The 21,891-nt window shown below is 32.2% G+C and overlaps 1 protein-coding gene across 2 annotated transcripts in view; it reads right to left on the bottom strand.

Moving 5' to 3' along the window:
- Positions 1-21,891, bottom strand: part of DIAPH2 (diaphanous related formin 2) — a gene marked incomplete at both ends in the record, with an annotated part of 881,049 nt that overhangs the window by 611,843 nt on the left and 247,315 nt on the right. The window contains 6 exons of one of the 2 annotated variants that reach the window (XM_084259207.1): positions 825-1,136; positions 5,327-5,431; positions 8,540-8,604; positions 13,048-13,166; positions 15,298-15,414; positions 17,492-17,610. In XM_084259207.1, the coding sequence (XP_084115333.1) occupies positions 825-1,136; positions 5,327-5,431; positions 8,540-8,604; positions 13,048-13,166; positions 15,298-15,414; positions 17,492-17,610 (837 nt within the window). The remainder of the gene's footprint in view (positions 1-824; positions 1,137-5,326; positions 5,432-8,539; positions 8,605-13,047; positions 13,167-15,297; positions 15,415-17,491; positions 17,611-21,891) is intronic. The other variant, XM_084259208.1, reaches the window with a different exon arrangement.

Below are 21,891 nucleotides of genomic sequence, written 5' to 3'. Positions count from 1 at the left end.
ATTTATGATCTTGAATGAGTCATTTCCCCAAATGGTGGTCTGGGAAATTACACATTCATTAGAAGATTATTTCATAGTGAATTTGTCAATCTGAGTAATAATTTTTGAGACATATTGCATGATAATAAAGCAAAAACAAAATTCAAAGAAAATACGTTCATATATCAAAAATATAACTAGATTATATCACTATGAATATTATTACCTATTTATTCTATACTATCTGAAAATTTAAAACTAAATAATTCAAATCGACAGATGAATAGAAAGCAAACTGATATACATATATCTCATATATATATATTATATATATATATATGCATATGCCTTTCAGTTTACAATTCACCATGAGAACAATATAATTTTTTTAACCAAGTGGTAAATAAAGTCTGGGAAATCCCTTTTATTAGAAAAATAAAAATAAAACAAACACAAAAATAGTCTCTAAGAACATAATTAACTAAGATTACAAGGTTCAATAATAAAAACAATATATATAACTCTTCGTACTTAAAGCAAAAAATGGTCAAAGAATCAAAATTATTTTTCATTTTGAGATATATTTTGAATATTATTCTCTAACATGACTGTCACTTTGATTTTCCTTCTGCCTTATATATTAATTTTAATTTATCCATGGAGTTTTCAGTTATACAGGTACTAGAGTAAAGGATGATTATAACATGATGAGCTCAAAGGTAAACAAAGAGTCAGCAGTCATATTCTCAGACATTATATAATACTTGTATATAACAATGCAATTATTCACATATTAATAATCAACTTGTATAGGGAAAAACAAAAAGCTCTTATCATAGTACTACCTTTGACCAATTGATTCTCTTCATAGAAACTTCAGGTTTGTATATTTTTTTCTGCTTCATTCCATAAGGCAGTTCAAGAGTTACTCCTGGGGGAGGAGGGATTCCTCCAAGGGCAGGTGGTGGAGGAGGTCCCCCAAACAAAGGTGGTGGTGGTGGTGGTATAGTTCCAGGTAAGGGAGGTGGAGGAGGAGGAGGACAAGCTCCTCCAGGTAGGGGTGGAGGTGGTGGAGGTGGTGGTGGGGATGGCCCACCACTGGGCATTGAAGATGGTGAAGGGCCTGGAACTCCTGATGAACTTGACAGTCCATGTGCCTGAAATATAAAATCCAACATTTAAACATGTACAATAAAACATAGCAGAAAAGAAAACTTAGAAGACATTTGTGGTAGTTTGCTTGATATTACATATAATTTAATTTAGCAACACTTAAGGGCTAAACAGTACATAAGAGATGTATCAATAAATGTTATAAACTCTGGACAACAACTACTTCTGTTCACATTCTAATGCTAGGAGAGTTGCCATTCTCACATATTTTATGAAATACTCCTCCAAAATAATGAAAGATTAACTTTCCTCATAAATGTATGCAAAGTAAGAGTACTATATGGCTTTGACCTATTAAAAAATTTGGCATGAATATGAAATAATTAAAAAGTAAACATAGATTTGATTTCCTTGGGGGCCAATTAGCTTTACAAGGAATCTGTCTCTTAGCACCAGTTAATTTAGCTGCATTCTAACACCAAGAATTAATACTAAGTAACATCAGTTTGCATAATAATAATACATGTTTATTGATGTTTTTACATCTACTATTTTTTATTATATCCTTACAATGTAAATAGGGCATTTAAAAAATATGGAATGCATCATGAATTTGCATGTCATCATTGCACAGGGATCATGCCAGTCTCTGTACTTTCCATTTCCGTATATGTGCTGACAAAGAGAGTACTAAATACGGTCTTTTTATCCCACATGTACCTCACTGTTTATAAAGGAAGTAACTATAACTACAAAAAGCTTAAATTACTAATCAAAAGTTACATAGTTTGAAATGTGATTAAGACTTGAATGTGGTTCCTACATTTACAACCTAACATAGTGCAGATTATCATCATTAGTGCAGATTATCTCCTCATGACTAGGTGTCATTTGTGATGATAGAAATTAACTCATGTATTGGTATGAAGAGGAAAGGATAATTTATTTCCACCACTAGAAACTAGCTTCTTTCTCATTCTCTGAGGATTATGAATTACAGATGAAGGAAAACACTGCATTCCAAATTATCTATTTTGTTGATGATTGATCTGTACCTGTTTCTTTAAACCAATACTCACCACAATGGTTCAGTTTCTGAAACAATTCATAAAAAACTGAAGTTGTTTACTATAAACATTACAAAGTAACTCCTCTCAATATGTTGTAATTAAAATATGGCATTATATTAACTATGAAATATGGCATTATATTAAACTTGAAATGAAAGGTTTGAAATTATTTTTTTTGCACAGTATTATTTTTATTTGGGGAGAAAAACTTCATCTCTTTATTAATATGAATTTCCTATTTGTATTATTTAATCATTCTAAGTAATTTAGAAAGCTTTAGATAAGTAAGTTGAAGGGTATTTTTGAAACAATCAGTGTAAAGTATTAATAAGAATATTAAACATTAGGGCCTCCCTAGTGGTGCAAGTGGTTAAGACACAACCTATGAAGCTGTCTGCAGCCACTGCAGCATGAATTCGACCCCTGGCCAGGGAGCTAACTACATGGCACAGCAGACCTCTCCTGACTCACCTGCTGCTCCCCTCAGCAGTGTATTTCAGTCAATCTGCCTGTTCTGCTCCCCACTCTGTCGATGGTGAATCCTCTCACCCCCACACCTCTGGCCTGTACCCCAGTTCTTGTATGCATAAATAAATAGTTCTTTTTTAAAAAGAATATTAAAAATTATCATAATTAATAGGCTCATGGAAATATTCCTTAGATTTGATGTGTATTGTTCAAATATTTCATTCACATATATGAATGTTTATATGAATGTATATACACATATACAACACAAATATTTATATATTTGACAAATGACAAGTCTCTCCTGAGATTAGGAAGAATTATAGAATTAAAAATATGCATACTTCTTTTAATGTATTTCAGAGGAGCAAAATTATAAAAAACAGTCTGATTTCAATCTCTTGATTGATATCAAATATATTTTAGGAAATATTAAAATAATTTTTGGAAAGGTTCAGGAAATTGATAATTTGGCCAACAAATTTTATATATAAATGGATTTGCTGAATAATTCAAAACGTAAAATGCTATTTCTTAAAATGCCGAAAGTTTTTAAAAATTAAATCACATCAGTCCTTTTCGTCCTTCCCATAAAAAGTTAGGAATGAACAATTACATTTGGCTATAAAAATTTATTAAGAATTGAATACGGTAAATTAATAATAATTTAATGTTTGATACTAGAAAGTGGTGTGTGACTCTGTACTTTTACAGATCAGTTAATTTAATAATAATAAACAGCTACTCTTAATTGGTAAGGCCCTGTGACGGATTCAGTGTGGATTTGAATAAAACACTGGCCTCAAGGCACTTATTCTCTAATGGAAGAAATAAAGCAGGCACACATATATCATATGCATGGTCTACAAAAATGACAGAGCAATTATTTCGTGGAGTTTTGGTGAAGCTTTCCAAAGATCTTTTTTTTTTTACCCCAAAGATTTTTTTTTAAAGATTTATTCATACAAGAACTGGGGTGTAGATCAGAGGTAGGGGTGGTGGTGAGAAGATTCTCCAGAGACAGAGTATGGAGCAGAACAGGGAGATCTATTGAAATACACTACTGAGGGGAGCAGCGGGCTAGACAGGAAAGGTCTGTTGTGCCATGTGGGTTAGCTCCCTAGCCAGAGATTGAACTCATGCTGCAGTGGCTGGCAATAATCTGATAATCTGATTTCTAACAGAGAGTAGTATGTCAGCATTTCTCAACTAAGTTCAATGAAATTTTATTTCATTTTCCAAGAGATTTTAGTACATTGTCTGAGATAGAGAGTTCTGTAGGTAAATGAGTATGGAAAAACTGTATGAAAAATAGTTAAATGGGTTTCTTCAATGTAGGACATTTCTGAATCTTCAGTATGGTTAATGAGTATAAGGTATATTTTTCTTATGAAAATCCTGTTAGTAGCTCTATGGAGATGGTATATTTTAAATGTGAAGGGAGGAAAGGTGACTTAGATGCAATAGAGGCTATAGTTATGAGAGCAGTCAGACACTAGGCTGCAAAGGGCAGATAAGGCAGCATATGATAGAAGATCTTCGAATTCCTGGTAAGGCAATTTTTATTTAATCCTGAATGCAACAGGCAATCACTGAACATACTAAAGCCTGGAGTGACACTGATTAGGGAAGTGATTTAGGAAGATTAATTTGCCACTGACATAAAGGATATTTTGTGGAGGAAGAGTCTATAAGCAGGGAGAAAAGTTGGGAAACACTTATAACATTCCAGGCAGGAGATAATGGGACAGTGGCAAGGATGGACGTGTTGGATCGTGGGTTATGATACAATGAAAAAAAAATGTTATAGAAAGAAGCGACAAAATGTTGACAGGATTTGTCGTACAATAGGGCAGGGAAAAGCCAAAGAAAGCTCCAGCTTTACTATTAAAAAAAAGTAGTTAAATCTAAAGAAATAAGAATGGCAACCAAGTAAAGAGAGGAGATCACAAATAATGGGTTTAATTTGAATAGGCAGTAGATTATTCCCATGTGAGAATTCATCAAGAGCTAGAAAAATCAGGAGAACTGACATCTACCAAAAGGTGATTTTTATATTTATAATAAGATACTGAATGGCATATTAAAGTAAGGACTTATAGAGAAAAGAGCAGAGAACTGATCATTGGGGAATGTCACCATTTGGGGGGGGAGAAAATATAAAGAGAAACTGAATTCACAAAGATATCAAAAAGGAGGTCAGGTGACACAAAAGAAAGATTTAGTGAAAAGAAAGTATCAAATATTATAGATAAATGAAACAGGCTACAGGTAGGAAAAGGTCACTACATCGGGTATTTGAGACTTCTTTGGTGACTTGAAGTCATTTTTCAGTAGACTAATGGAAACAGAACTAGTCAATCAACAAATACATCCTGGGCATCTACCATGTCTAAGAAATAATATTTTATTTCATATATGCAATTAAAACATAAAATGAGTTGAGAGTACTTAATCATCTCTAAAGTTTAGTTGCCGAAATTAAGATTTTAAGTGTATATGGGAGATTTTCATCATAAGGAATGTTAAGCGGAAATGTAAAATTTATAGGCTTTGAATTTATGGTTAGTCAACTAAAATGTGAAACTACAAAAAAATCCTGCCTTTGGTCACATTTTTCCTTCTATCTTACGAGAAAATTTTCTAACACTGAATTCTCTATAACATGACATGCAATTTATATCTGGTTTCATTACCTGGGTTCGAAGTTGCTGGATCTCTGTTTCAAGCTCTTTGATTTTTTCTTCTCTTTTTTGAAGCTCAGCTTGAGCTTCCTGTCGAGCTGTGAATTCTTCATCAAACTGCAATGATCACCATCATAAATGCACACTTAATAACAGTTTTGAGAAAGTTTTAAACATTATAAGTTAAATAAGTGGAGTATCTTTTACTTTATTGAATACCCAGATCACTCAGAAAATCAGTTCTTGATTATAACAACCAAGTACCCTTGTGGGGGTAGGGTAGGGCTTGTAGTAGTGGTAGTAAAGAAAAAATATGCCCAAGCTAGACAAACCCATTTTGATTTCTGGAAAGAAATAAAGAGGGGCTTTGAACAGCCTCTTATATATAATGGATATTTTTTGTTTTGTTTTGTTATTGAACGTAAGGCTTTAGAATTAATGGTGCTTGTGTTTTACTGTCTGAGCTCATAATTTCAACTTTATTGAATTAGGAAATAAAACCTAAAAATTAGCCATCAAGCAGTTCAACTTAATTATATTTAATATTGAAATCATAAAAGATTGCACTCTTAGAACACTTAAGTAGATGTACATTAATATAAATTAGAATATTTCTTTACAAACTTAATTGTCTAACATCAAAAAAGTTGTGCTCCACAAATTCTGATAGTAGGATTACATATGCTATAATGTCATCCTCCTTCAGATGGTTAACCAAAAAACACTTGTATAAAATGTTACAAGAGGGGAAATGAGAAGTTAAATTGTGGTGTACAAAACCAAAGATACCATCTGAATGGTGAATATTCATTGACTTCATTCAGCACTCAACTCAGTCAGGACTCTACACAGGCTTATACAAGCCTGAATACTCAGCATGAAGAGTGCTTATGTCCAGCAATGGAACATTTGATTTGTCCTTTATTGCCAAAGCCACTTCCAATAATATCAGAAATCTACACATTATTCCAACAATGTTATTTCTGTTTATAAGAAATAGTCTTACTATCTATAAATAAATGGCTTTGGCGTTTATGAAACAATAAAAATGTATGTTTAATATCAATAAATATTTATTCTTATATAGATCTGACCTTTGGGAATTATGAAACACCATTCAGATCCAAGTTTGAAAAAACTAGGAGAGCAAATTAGATAGTAATAGTCTTTGGAGCAATCTTGAAATACTGCTAATTTTTTTTAAAAGATTTATTTATTTATTTGTTTATTTATTTCAGAAGCACGGAAGGGTGAGAGAATTTACCAGAGCCAGAGCAGGGAGCAGAACAGGCAGAAGGACCGAGGCACACTGCTGAGGGGAGCAGCGGGTGGCAGGAGAGGTCTGCTAATTCATCTCTACTTGGCTCCCTGAAATATGTTCTTCAGAGGCTAGCAAATCTTCTCTAATATCTTTAAATTTCAAACTCACCCTAAATTTCTTCACAATCAGTAAGTGACATTGTTGCCAAGGTCACTGAAAAGATGGAGGTCTTCCAGTGTGAGCTTTTCCAAATTTACTACTACTATCCATGTTAAATTTCTATGAAACTATACTTCCAGCCTCTTTCCCAAAGTTAGCTTCTCTTACATGTTTCTCAAGCATCATATGTACAAAAACACACACTACAAATTTTCCTCTACACATGATGTATTAATACATTGGAAGAGAGGCACATATTTCAACTTGTAATCTAAATGATTTTAATCTATAAATACACAGAATAAAAAACACAGAAACCTGATTTATGTGAGCTAGAAGCCTTCTTATAAGTCACTAAGATTATCCTCTTCTTTTACTGATGAAGAATCTAAGATCCAAGGAGAGTAAGCAGCTTACTTAAAGTCACAGCTAATTAATGGGAGAGATGAAATCAGATCTTAGAACTACTGCTTCTCAATATTGACCCCCCTTTTAAATTTACTTTATAGTGCCTCTTAAAATGAACCAGAATAAGAAGACATGCAGAAACTACTGAAAAACCATATATGTTCTCATTCTAAATGCTGGTGTTGAGAATAAAGAAGGAAACACCAATTCTCTTTATTATTAAGGATTTTTCCCATAATACATGCTTAGTCAAAATTTTTCTACATAGATCATCACAATTTGCTCTAGTCTTACAGTGCCTAATCACAGTGTCATAGAAAAATTAAGGAAGTTCTAAGATTTTCAAAAAGAATTTTCAATGTACTACTTAAAACAACAACATTAGAAATAAAAAGGTCTATTCATCAAAAAGTGTGCATTTTCTTTCACCAATAAAAAAGACAGCTTCACACAAACATTTTATGCTCAAGCTCTTAAAGTCTATTCTAGTTACTGAAAGAGCAAAGACATTTCTTCATATGCCCTGAAGTAACTTCAGTACTACTGTATAATTTCTAGAGTGGTAGCAAAAGTGATTATCTAATCTCCAAGGTAAGTCATAACTTTGAAGAGACAGCAATATGTAAGCACTTTATCTTGCTGTCAGAAGACTGAAAACTGGAGAGCTTTTAGACTAGTACTTCTAATCTAAAAGAAAGGACTTTTAGACTAGTCCTTCTCCTTGCCACCAACAGGAGAGAAATACTATACTAACACTTCATAGGTTCTTAAAATAAATAAAGAAAGAAAGAAAGAAAGAAAGCTCTTGATAAAGCTAATAAAATTGTAGCTATACTTTTATGAAACAAGAAAAATGTAATCTGAGACCTACATAAGATTAATATATTCATAAAATTGGCATTTGCAGATTGCATTAATAAAGAAAGGGGAACCTGAAATTCCATCAAGTTTACATGAAGGATCAGCATTATGTTAAAAAAATTACAAAATTTAAAGAATGCAAATCGAAGCAGAGAGTGACAGAGAAAGAATAATGATGTATTATGTTGCTACATAAAGTACTGACTTCAAATACAACAACACATAAGACTAGATAAACATCTCACAATTCTCTAAGAAGCTACCTACCATAAGAGCTTCAGGTAAACAACAGTGTGATGTATTTCGGTTGATCACTTCTAACTATACCCTTCCAGCAACATAATTTTATTAATTACTTTAGTAGAATAGGGCTAGTTATCTGTGATTCAAGAAACATAAAACACTATATAACTGAAACAACATTCATAAGGCATCCCATGAAGAAACAAGGTAGAATATGTATTGTGATATATTAATGAATGATGCATGTGATGCAATAATAAATTTAACAATCATGCTAATATTTTATGTCTTACCTTCTTTGAGAATTCTGCTGCTTTTTGTTCACTTTCTTCAACCTTTGCCTTGTTCACACAAGAATCTATTAAGATTGAACAAAGGTAATTAGAAATTGTTGTATCAACTTTCTAAGCAAAAAGATAGTTGTCAGCCTATGGAGTCATTATGCAGAACATTATTTCATGTTAATTTCTATTAAAAGGAAATTAACCCATACTACACATAAAACATAAACTACCACACCTTTCTTTTGCATACTAACTGAATTTTCAGTGATACTAATTTTGAAGTACAAAGTCAATTATATTTGATTAAATTATCACTTTAAAGATATTTGATTATTTTTCAAATCTTACAAACATAGAAATCCTCATAACTGTTTTTGCACTTTATTATGTGTGAAGAAATAGCAGATAATCCACACTTAGGACTATTAAGACTCAAAATGATCCATAAAATAAGACTGGAGGGGGAAATACAATACCATTCATTACTTCAGGCTTACTAAAGAAAGATTTCATCTAAACAATTGTTTTAGATATATATATATTTTACTTTATTAATTTTTTTTTTGCATAGAAGAACTGGGGTATAGGCCAGCGGTTTGGTGGGGGGTGGGAGTTAGAGGATTCACCAGAGACAGAATGGGGAGCAGAACAGGTGGATCTACTGAAATACACTGCTAAGGGGAGCAGTGGGCGAGACTGGAGAAGTCTCCTGAGCCACATGTGGGTTAGCTCCCCGGCCGGAGATTGCACTCAGGCTGCAGCAGTCATGGCGCTGAGACTTAACCCATAGTTCACCAGGGAGGTCCACTGAATAATTTCTAATCTGGAGTAAAATATATCATGTACATAAGAAAACAAATATCATACTTCTCAACTCCAAGCAAGCACTCCAAAATATAAGTAACTTAAGACCCTCTTTGAAGAAATAATCTCCTTATTACATGGGCAGTCTGTTCTATACCTGGCCATTCCACGTCTGTTTACTTACCAAAAAAAAAGAATTAAAACATGTCTTTACCCAGACTTTTTTTTTTAAAGATTTATTTATGCAAACAAGAACTGGGGTACAGGCCAGAGGTGTAGAGGATGAGAGGATTCACCAGAAACAGAGTGGGGCACAGAACAGGCAGAATGACTGAAATACACTGCTGAGGGGAGCAGTGGGCAAGACAGGAGAGGTTTGCTGTGCCATGTGAGTTGCTCCCTGGCCAGCTGGGGATGAAACTCGTGCTGTAGTGGCTGTGGATAGCTTCATAGGTTGTGTTTTACCCACTTGTGCCACCAGGGAGGCCCTGACCAGACTTTTAAATGGGCTATTTACAATAGCCTCATTTTTGGGCTATTTACAATAGCCTCAACCTGGCAAGAACCCAAATGTCCATCAACAAGTAAATGTATAAACAAATTGCAATATATTCATATACTGGAACACTATTTAGTTATAAAAAGGAAAGAAATATTGATACATGTAATACAGCAATATGAATGAATCTCAAATTACAATAAAGGCATCTAAACAAGAAGAAATATATGAGGTAAGTTTCTATTTATATAACATTTTAGAAAATGAATCTACAGTAAGAGAAAGCAGATCAGTGATTTTCTCAGGATGGAGAATGGTGGAGAGGCATGGAAAAGAGAGACAACAAAGGAAAATGCAGACACTTTAGGGGATGGCAGAGATGCTTATTATCTTGACTGTGATGATTATTTTTAAGTGCACAAATATAAACACTTATCAAATTATATAACATTTAATACAGGTCATTTTTATGTCAATATTTGCTTCAATAAAGATTTTCCCTTTATTATTACTATTTTTTTTAAAAAAAGAACAGTGTGTCTAGAAAAAGGTAACAAAGGAGAAAATTGGCAAATAATGAGATCGAACAGGGGCGAGATATGTGCTGTGCTGGTAATGACTGGTGATGATATTGATTTTGTGCTGGTAATGACTGGTGATGATATTGATTTTGTGCTGGCAATTATTGGTGATGATATTGATTTATATTGTAAAGGCAAATGCATTGGAGAGATTTAGGCTAGGATATGATCAGATTTATGAAAATTACCAGACTTACAGAATTTTAAATCAGAGGAGATGCTAGCCTCTTCAAGTCTCAGCAATCTTAAAATACAGATCCATAGTTTTTCTGGAATTCCTTAATGCATCTGCTAATTTTTATGTGTATGTGCATGTGTATATGTATGTGTGCCCTAATGAGAGTTCCACAGCTTCACCAGCTATGGAAAAATGCCTTTCATCATAAAATATTAAGAACTAGACATATATTTGATATATTAAGAACTACATATATATTTGACCTATCTGAATTTAGACTTGAGGAAAGTGAAATACCTGAGATGTTAAATGATTTGTTCACATCATAGTAATGATGACACATGGATATGGTCATATGGGTTTCAATGCCAACTATCCTCTCTCACTTGATCTCTTCATTCCCCCCAACCCAAATGCTCTCAATTAACAGTACACTTTCATAAGTACCTGGCATGCAGTATACAAACAAATAAATGTCTGTTGAACACTGAATGATCTAGCCAAAATCAACAATAGAATGTGTGTGCAAAATATGGTCCATAATAGATTATAAGCCAGTGTATATTTGAAAGTAGTCCCTGATAACTCTCTGAACAAAATATGTCATTACTGAGTTTATTGAGCTTAGTGAAAAATATGATGTTGAGGTCAGCATTCATATTAGTTGCTGGGGTAAGGTAAATTGGTATAAGTTTTCAGAAAAGCATTTGAAATTTTAAAATTCACACTCTCATTTACAGGAATTAATCCTAGATAAAAAGTGAAACATTTATACACAGAATGCTTGGAGCAAATTCATTTTTAAATGCGAAAACCTGAAAACAACTTAGATGTAAAAGAAAAGACTGGTCAAGATGCTTATGATATTCCATAAATTAAAAGTCATATTTAGAAGTTTAGCATGAAAAAATTTTCATAGTAGAATGTGTCATGAAATTTCAGCATATAGTGAAGAGAAATAGATAAAAAGAGAAGAAAATACACCAGATAAAAGGTGAATAATGACGGTGAAATGTACTGAGCTTGAAATAAGTAATTGGTGGTTTGTCACTACAAATCTCTACATTGCTAGAAAAAGAGAGCATTCACTTTAAAATGAGAAAAGAATAATACATGATAAATAATAATAAGTAATTCATCTTTGAATATTATTGTGAGTCTTCCCTGTGCAATGGAATGAAGAATAAAACACAAATTGGCACTCAACAACTGTTTTCATCCTTAAAAGACAAGGCAAATGAATTCATGTTTGAATAAGCAATACTTATTCCAATTAGGTATAAATAAAATTACTTAAGTATAGGTTATATACCATAATATATGTCACCAAAAAAGTTTTACACCATCCTGCAGAGATTTTTAGGTAATTATCAGTCCAGAATGACATAAGTTCATTTCCTTAGCAATCCAAGTAGAGGAACATGATCATCATCTCAAATTCTTTCCTCACTCTAAGGTCTATGAAAATAAATTGATACCCTTTGATAGAATTTAAAGGTCTTAAAATTAACTGAAATAAGCCTGAATAGTAAATCCTCACATAAAGATGTAGATAGATTCTTGGAAACTGGAATTTCAAGCGAAAAAACAACACAAACCCTAATTTATCATTGCTTAATTGATATAAACAACATATTTACAGTCATGAAGACAACAGCAAATTTCTAAATGAAGTCCCCAAACATATCTAATATTGAACAATTATTTGTATTTATTAATACCATTTATTTTCCAACCCACTTATTCAAGTTCAGGATGATACGTAATCAGAACCTATCCCCACAGCTTAGGGTACAAAGCTGAAACCAACCTTAGACAAGACCCTTCCATTGCAAGAAACTTAACACATATCTCCACACTCACTCAGAGTGGGACAATTTAGATATACCAATGAACCTAACATGCACATCTTTGGCATGTGGGAGGAATCCAGAGTACTGGGAGAAAACTCACACAGACCTGGGGAGAAAGTGCAAACTCCACACAGACAGTGGCTTTCATCAATGTTATAATGAAACAACACTACAGCACTAAAGTGCTGTATTTTTATTCACAAACTTGGACAATACTAACATACCTTTATTACTAATTAAACCCTATCATAGACATAATTTCTACAGTACCAGTATAAATGTGTAAACTGAATCAAAAGATTGATTTTAGAGTCATGTCTCCAGGAAAATATAATTTTTTTTTTTTGGGGGGGGAGGGAGTAGCATTAATTCTAACACTGGATTCAAGTTGTAACTGATCAAATATGTTAATATTTCCATTCACACAGGCAGAAATCTCATGATTAACCTACTCAATACAATTACAGTGATTGAATACTCAAAGACACAACAATTTATCACATATTAATAGAGAAAGTAAGTTGAGAGCACTACCCTTAAAATGGCCTATAATAGGAAAAGAGTAACTACAATCAAAAAATATTGAGAATTTTATTACATACCTATCAGGTGAGTGAAATCAACTTCTAATCTTTGCCTATACTTGAAATCTGGGTCCATACCACTGCAGTGCAGCACTATCTGTGAGACACACTCCTCAATTATTTTGTAATACTGTGGCCTGAAAAAGAGAGACAGTATTCTTGAATATCTTTCCTACCTACGCAAATCAATTTTTGTAATAAGTGATTCAGCGTGATAAAGAACTAAGTCTTTCACTAGCAGTATTAAAAAAAATCTTAGCCATTACACATCTTTAGGAGAAATATGTCTACACTTGGAAATGGTATGAACATTTTAAAGCAAAACTCATTGTGATGTAGTCAACTGTGAACATTTAGTGACTTAATACTCTAGTTAGTGGGGATTCATGCTTGTGTTAAAAGATACTTATCAACCTTCTCTACTTACTTAAGCTATTCTTCCTAAAGTTAATGAAAAGCAATGACCTGTGGCCCTATATCCATGAATACAGAAATGGTTCTGGGCATCTACAAGTTCTCAATTTCAATAAGGGATGAATATCTTGGCATTAGGTGGCAAGTGATGCATTGAATTTACTACAAAGATTTTACTCAAGATAGCAATAACAGCTTACAAAACTGGACTGAGCCACTTATGTTACAGACTATATCAAAGATCTATTTATACACATATTTTAAAAGATCCATTTTAGAGATGCATACACACTTAATATGCATGGCTATAGCCCCAATTTGTTCAAAGTGTCAAAGGTTTGAACACATCCTAATTATGCAATCTATCAAGGCAATTCTGGCTTTAAAAATAACCACTTGCCTACTTCAAAAAATTTTAAAGTTATTATTTGCCTTAAAGTTTGGGGGATATTAATATTACTGGTTAATAAATGTAATGGAAGAAAACACAAAAATGTTACTGTAGACAAATTATGACACAAACATCCCTAAAGTTATTACACAGATAACTAGCCAACCTCCTAAAAGTTTGAAAATAAAGTCAAACAGATATAATTGTTCTTATCTGACTTTTATCATGGGACTAGGTTCAAGAATAAGAATAATTCATCATATTATATATACATCTGAGGCATTTTCAAGCCATCATCAAGTCTAGGGCAAATTATATTTGATTACAATCAGTTTAGTCAATGATACTTTGGGTAAATAAGGAAAACACACACATTTTTTGAGGTCAGGTTACCCATAAATATAATAAAAGTATTAGTTATACTTCTATATCATATGGATGTTCTCAGAATGAAAAGGATAACATATTAAAGTAAATTCTAATTTATTCAAAGTAACAGATAAACAGTTTCACACAAATTATTTCCACAGGTAGATCCTTGCCCATGGGCACAATGCCCCTTTAATCGGCAGGACTAATTTTAGGAAACAGCAATAATTTAAACTGCATTAAATGGACTGTGAAAAAAACCCTCAGCATATAATCTAATATTTTAAACATTTTCTGTCTCTGTAATATCATCATGCCCATCAATTACTATACCGGTCTGAATTATAATAGTTCTCTATGTGGCTTTAGAACTGTCATTTTTGTCGTGACTATGGCTGACCCCTTGGTAGCCTTCCTTTTCCCTTACTCAAGTTTTGAAAACTCAGAGAACGTAGGTTCTCTATGTAGCCAGAATGTCATGCCTATTAAAAGTATGAACAACAACTAAGAGTATGAACAACTGTTAAATGTAGGATCATGGCCACTGTTTATGGATAATTTCAGTCAGTTGGAAACTGTTCTCTAACTTGCTGGTTTTCAGATATGTTCCCAGTTACTAGATGCTAAAATCTTTATGGATTACTATCATACTCATTTATTTTTTAAGAATTACATCACAGAACATAAAGCTGAAACGGTTGGATTATTTTCAAGGATAAGATCACATCTATTACTAGATAAGCATAATAAGAGAGAAATAACAATAAAACCACACTTATCAAAATGCATAACTTGAAAGTTCTACTATAGACTCTTCAATGCCTAGTTTGAGAAAATTCATCAAGGGGTCAGTAAAATCTGTTGGGTTCATTGCTACTAATAGTCCTGTTACTGGGGCATTCTATTTTATAAATAGATACTTCTGGTCCTTGAAAATAAACAAAAACTTTTTAAAAACCTTACCAAAAGTCATCAAACTCTTGCATTCTATGTATGCATACAGGAACATACTGACTAGCTCCCACTATACTGTTAATTTGCCTTTACTATCTAATTCAAATTACACAAAAGATACTCTCAGGTCTGCCTCTTACCTGATATAATAATCATTTCTGATGAGCAAAAAGTGTTGCAGGATGGACAATAAGTAATTTTCAGCAGCAGTGTCCTTCAACAAATTGTACAGAAGATGGTACACTTCATTCATATCAGTAGGAAGTAAGTAAAGGAAAAAAGTCAAAGATTCTTGAAAATTTCATCCATAACAAAGCATATTTTAAAAGACAGATGTATCACTTGATTTCCATTAATTTTTCTAAACCTTCAACTCCAGGATCCATATATATGCAATAAAATAAGAGACTTGAGCATTTCTAAGACCACTGAATTATCAAAACTTTAAAATATAAAAATCATTATATTTTTAATTACAAATTATTGATGGTACCCCTGGAACAGCCATGTCATCAAAGAAAATGGTTTTCTCTTGATCTTTTTGTGGTTGTAAAAGGACTGATATTATTCATGCAAGCCACTACTTTATTTCCACATGATAGAAGGTAAAAGAACATTTTTGTTCTTTTTTATGTCCAAAGGTCACAAAAGCGTTTTATATACAGCTTTATTTTATATTTAGATGAAATACTTGCTAAATTTGAAATGATTACTATTGGTATTCATTTATATTTCATTATTTGAAAAAAGAGAGTAAAGACAATGGAAAAGTAAACATTTTTTTCCTCAAGATATAAAAATATTGGTAGAAGTTTAAATGCTTATACCAAAAGAGAAAACACTTCAAAAGAGGATTCACTTTTATGATAAAAGTGAGACCTGAAAAATTGATGTGAAAGAAAGATAGAAGAGGAGATTAATACATCTTAAAAATAACCTGAAATGTCAACATTTTCTTTGAAGTAGAATTAAGTATATGATGGATTACTTCTCAGACCCCATCTAAGAGTGTTGTGTTAAAGTCTCATAAGGTCCCTTAAATGGTCATAGAATGGATCTAAAAATAGCTTTATGGCAAAGTTTGATTATAAGAGAAATCTATATAAAACAAGGAAGCAAGATATTAATTGATATAAAAAGCATTTAACATCAGAGAAACCACTCTAATGCCACTAATAATGAATAAGATATTATTAGAATTTATTCCTTATTATAATCAAACTGTTATACATTGATACACATTTACTTAATACTTTCGTATGAGACACTTTGATAGGCACATTAGAGGGAAAAGATGAAGCATAACATGTCTGCCCTCAATCCTATAAGGATATCGATATATACATAAATAAGACAGATACAAAATATTGCAAGAGTTTCAAGGAGGAGAATACTAATACTGCTTCCCCCCCCCCCCATTGTAGGGAAGAAGACATAGAGAAAAAGACTAGCTCAAAGAACACTTTGGTTCTGAACTCTTTCCCAATTTCTCCAAAATCCATAAGTAATAAACAGGTGTTCAAAACAATAACCAATGATGCTATAAGCACCATATTTTAGGTCTAAAATTAGTTCATATAAAATCATTTCCATAGAATTATATGCTAGTTGTATTTGACTCAAATGCATTTACCACACAGCTTTGTTATAGTTACATAATATTACAATTAAAATCTTTTGGGTTTGTTTTGTTAAGAAACCAAATGTTTGGACTGGGAATAAGAGTTGATTGGAATTTAAATATATTTCCAAAACAATAAAGTACCACCAAATAAAATGAAAAAAAGCATATTTTAAAAGACAGATGTATCACTTGGTTTCCATTAATGTTTCTAAACCTTCAACTCCAGGATCCATATTTATACAATAAAATAAGAGACTTGAGCATTTCTAAGACCACTGAACTATCAAAATTTTAAAATATAAAAATCATTATATTTTTAATTACAAATTATTGATGGCACCCCTGGAACAGCCGTGTCATCAATGAAAATGGTTTTCTCTTGATCTTTTTGTGGTTGTAAGAGGACTTATATTATTCATGCAAGCCTCTACTCTATTTCCACATGACAGAAGGTAAAAGAACATTTTTGTTCTTTTTCATGTCCCTCCCAATCACGGAACTCATATATGACTATAGGTAATATATTTTTCAGTAGATTCTGACAATTCCTCAAGATGAATTTTAAGAACAACATCATAGTGAGGTACTAATATTATTAAGTGGAGATAAATTGATCTGGCAGAAAAGAATAATAATCATCCACCAAATCACCCACAAGTCCGTTTTTCACAATACATGCAAAATGGTTTTGTGATTCCTCAAAAGGATATTCCATTTCTGTTCGAATGTCATTGAGACGGTGTGATAATTCAGTTAGGTCATCCTCTTTGTTCTCATCAAATACTTTCAACTGAATATCAAGTTCCTCATTCTCTTTTTCTTTTAGATCCTAATATACAAAAATAAAACATAACAGGTGAATAACAGTTTGACACTATACATTAGTAATAAAGGCCAGAATACTATTATTAATTTAATACATGTAAGCAAATTCAAATATTGACCCAGGCACTTAGTTTCCTGAAAGTAAATGTACTATTATTTTTTATTTTAAAATAAAAAAAAAACTTCATTGTATTTATTGCATTTTCTTTCTGTGCCCCAGATTTTTATTATTCACATTAAAAAATTAACAACAATTTCTACAACAGAAAAAATAATTGCTAACAACCCAAATTAAATGCTGCTGTTCTGACTAAATATACTAATCAAAGATCGCAAAAGAACTCATGCAGTTACAACATGCACATATGCCTCTGGCAAAAAATGCAAATATAGATCAATTATATTAATGAAGAACAAATGCAAGGATATATTCACGAACAAAAGTCCCAAGTATGGTGTGAGTAGTTGTATAAATAAGTTTATTTTAAATGATATTTTGTGATTATAAAGCAAAAAAGCATTATGATTTTTTATCAAGTTGCATTTCTAGCCTCCTATACCACCTTCCATTTTTGCTTAGGTTAATCACAAAATACTGACTTGGGCATCAAGTTTTTGTAATACATTATAAGCAGATGTATTACAAAGTTCTGATAATTTTCAAAATAGTAGTATAAACAAAAATCTTTGGAAGCATGCCACACTAGAGATTGTTGGGCTTAATATTTATTACTTGGAATATCTTTTAATATGTGTCCATTAAAGTGCAGCTTTCAAAACGCAAATCAATTATCGTAACTATAGATACTCAAGGGTGATACCGAAAGACACTAGGATGTTCAGAGCTGAACTCTAAAAGGAAATGCAAGCATGGTGTACTTCAAATCAAGTAGATAAAACAAAATTGGGTGCATTTCTCATTTCTATTTCCTAACAATAGAACAATTATAAATGGAGATGTAATGGCTATTATTGAAGCCAAACATAAATGTATGCAATTTCTAGATGTTCTTTTTCTAACATTCACATACATAATACTTTAGTTAAAAATGATCTATAGAGCATATGAAAACATTAATGTTTCTAGACACTTCATATAAAATAAGTAACAAAAATGCAATGAAACACTTAGATTCCAATTTATTAATAATGGTTTTGATCTAGTTTTCTACCCTGAAGGGGAATGGATAAATTTATAAAAATATTAGATAATCTAACATTTTGGGGTCATGTTATCAAGGTGATTTATGAACTTCATTCAGAAAGTAAAAGGAGCAAAATATACCCAATATGTTGGTATATTTTGCAGAAACAACCTTTTAACACGTTTTAGAATATGTACTTCGCCTTATTAGTATTTCCTTACTGGTAATATAGCCTCTCTCAGATGCTCACTATAAGATATATTCAAATATTTGAAATATGAAAACATCTAAGTTAAATACTGTCAGACCTCTCTGGTGGCGCAGGGATTAAAGTCTCAGAGCTATCAAGCTATCCCCACCAATGCCAGCATGAGTTCAATATCCAGCCAGGGAGCAAACAGACCTCTCCTGTCTCACCTGCTGCTCCCCTCAGCAGTGTATTTCAGTAGATTCCTCACTTCTGCTCCTCGCTCTGTCTCTGGTGAATCCTCTCTCTCTCTCTCACACATACACACACACACACACACACACACCCGCACTTCTGGCCTACACCCCAGTTCATATACTCATAAATAAATAAAAATAAATAAATCTTTTAAAAAATGTTACTTAATGTTATTAATGTTATTTAACATTAATGTTAACATTAATATTTAACATTAATGTTATTAATGTTATTTAATTAGCAGCAGAATTTTATAAAACATGGAAATAAATTTGCACAATTAAAAAAATTTTAGTGACAAGTTAAATAAAGGTTTAGTTTTTAATAAGGATACGATTTCTATAATATATATAATATGTGAAACTATAAATCAATATATAAAATAAATATATAAATATATCTTATAACTTATTTACTAATAATTCCAGACCTACTAAAATAAATATACATGCATATATACATACACACATATATATGCAAAACTTTCTTTCAGTCAAATGTCAAGACTTGAAAGACATATCCATAAATTTTTAATTATAAAAAATATGTAATAGATTTAATGAATTTATATTTTATGTCATAAATGTGACAGTCTATAAATGCAAATGGAGTCACACTAAAACTTTATATTTAAAAATGTAGAATAACATCAAATTAATTATACTGTTATTTTTAAAATTTTATTTTATATATTTTTACATCATTTTTCATTTTTTCACAATGCATGCATTTTCATCTTGGTTATAGTCCCCACACAATTCCACCCCCCCCTTGTTTTGATCCTACTCCCTTCTCCCCCTACCCCAGTAGTGTGTCTCTGTTTTATAGTTGCTTGCTGATTTTGATTTTTACTTTATTGTAATTAGTCTATTTCCTGGTCCCTTATTTAGGTTTTCTAAATTCCTGCTTTGAGTGAGACCATCCGGTATTTTTCCAAAGGACACAGAAACATTAATTCAAAAGGGCACCTGCACTCCTATGTTTATAGCAGCATTATTTACAATAGGTAAGCTATAGAAACAACTCAAATGCCCAAAAATAGATGACTAGATTAAGAAGATGTGGTACATATACACAATGGAATATTACTCAGTAATCAAGAAAGATAAACTCATGCAATTTGCAGCAACATGAATGGAGCTGGAAGGGATCATGGTCAGTGAAATAAGCCAGAAAGAAAAATAATTATTCTGTTATTAATTATATGCAAAATTATAAATATATTTTAGTTATTTTTTAGACAAACCCGTGGTAAAGATAAGGAACACTTTTGGCACATTGACTGAAACATAGAATTAAGTCTGGATAACATAGTATACTTCAAAGTAAGTCAAAGCCCACCACTAGTACATGACTGATTACCAGTCAATCACAGCTGAGTCTTCAAAAGAAGAAAAAATGCTTGTTTGTCTTCTACAAGAGATAAAGAATGCCTGTTGCCTACAGACACAATTTCTTACTATTTGTTCCTGTAAATATCTAATTCAACTAATATTTTATTATTTATTTAACCAAAAGAAGATGGAGAAAACTTCAGAAAAAATCAATGCAAGTTAACTACAGAGCAACGCTATTTTAAAAAATATGGTATAGTACATATCAACTCATGTATCCTAGGTTACTAAAGCAAATCTATGAAAAGTGAATTTTACATATAGATGAAGCATAAACTCCCTTTTTAAACACCATAATTTAAACAGAGATGGGGAATTTTGAAAAAAGTTTTTATAGAATATCATTAAAATAATTGTCCTTGGGCCTCCCCGGTGGCGCAGCGGTTGAGCGCTGGGTTGCGAAGCTGCCCACAGCCTCTGCAGTGCCGGTTCAACCCCCGGCTGCTCCCTGGCCACGGAAGGAGGGTCCCACATGGCGCGCAGACCTCTCCTGCCACCCGCTGCTGCCCTCAGCAGTGTACTTCGGTCCTTCTACCTGCTCTGCTCCCTGCTCTGGCTCTGGTGAATTCTCTCACCCTCCCGCGCTTCTGACTGTACCCAGTGCTTGTATAAATAAATAAATAAATGTTTAAAAATAAAATAAAATAAAAAATAATTGTCCTTGCCTTGAGGATTCTGATAATTATATGAAAAAAAGTTTCATTTTACTATACTATTATGATTGCCTGAGGGTTTATTAAAATAGCAAGAACTATTCTTCCCTAACATTTAATGACTCTAGATGGATATAAATTTTGGTCTATATACTAATTATTAATATTAGCCCTGGCCATGTCTAACTTGCTGCTTTAAATACACTATATTTTAGAAAATTAAGAGCTCCTCTTTTTAGAAGAATGTATAAAATAAGAATAAATAGGAAAAATGTAAGGATTGTAAAGACTCATCTATGTATATATCATTAAGCTTCAGTGCATGTGTAAAAGATTTAATGTTACTATAAATTTTTAAATTTAAATGTTCAGTGAATTAAATAGTGAGTTAATAAGATAATAGTTGAATGTTAGTTACATCTAGCATACAATCTGGTCTTTGTTCCAAGTTGTATTAATAAAAGTATAAGAACTATGATATTAAAGAAAAGATCTCTAATCTCAGGATTTATCTATAGAATCTGCATTTTAATTTTCATGTTGTATATCAGAAATAACTGGGGAGAATTTTTTTCCCCCAAATCAAACATCTTTGCCCCAGTCTCAATGAGATTTTGATTGCATACCCTTTGGGGGATATGCTGAACC

The sequence above is a fragment of the Talpa europaea genome (genome assembly GCF_964194135.1).
Source record: "Talpa europaea genome assembly, chromosome: X".
Taxonomy (NCBI): Eukaryota; Metazoa; Chordata; class Mammalia; order Eulipotyphla; family Talpidae; genus Talpa; species Talpa europaea.
The sequence above is the reverse complement of the archived record's forward strand: the minus strand, read 5'-3'. Positions and strand labels throughout refer to the sequence as shown.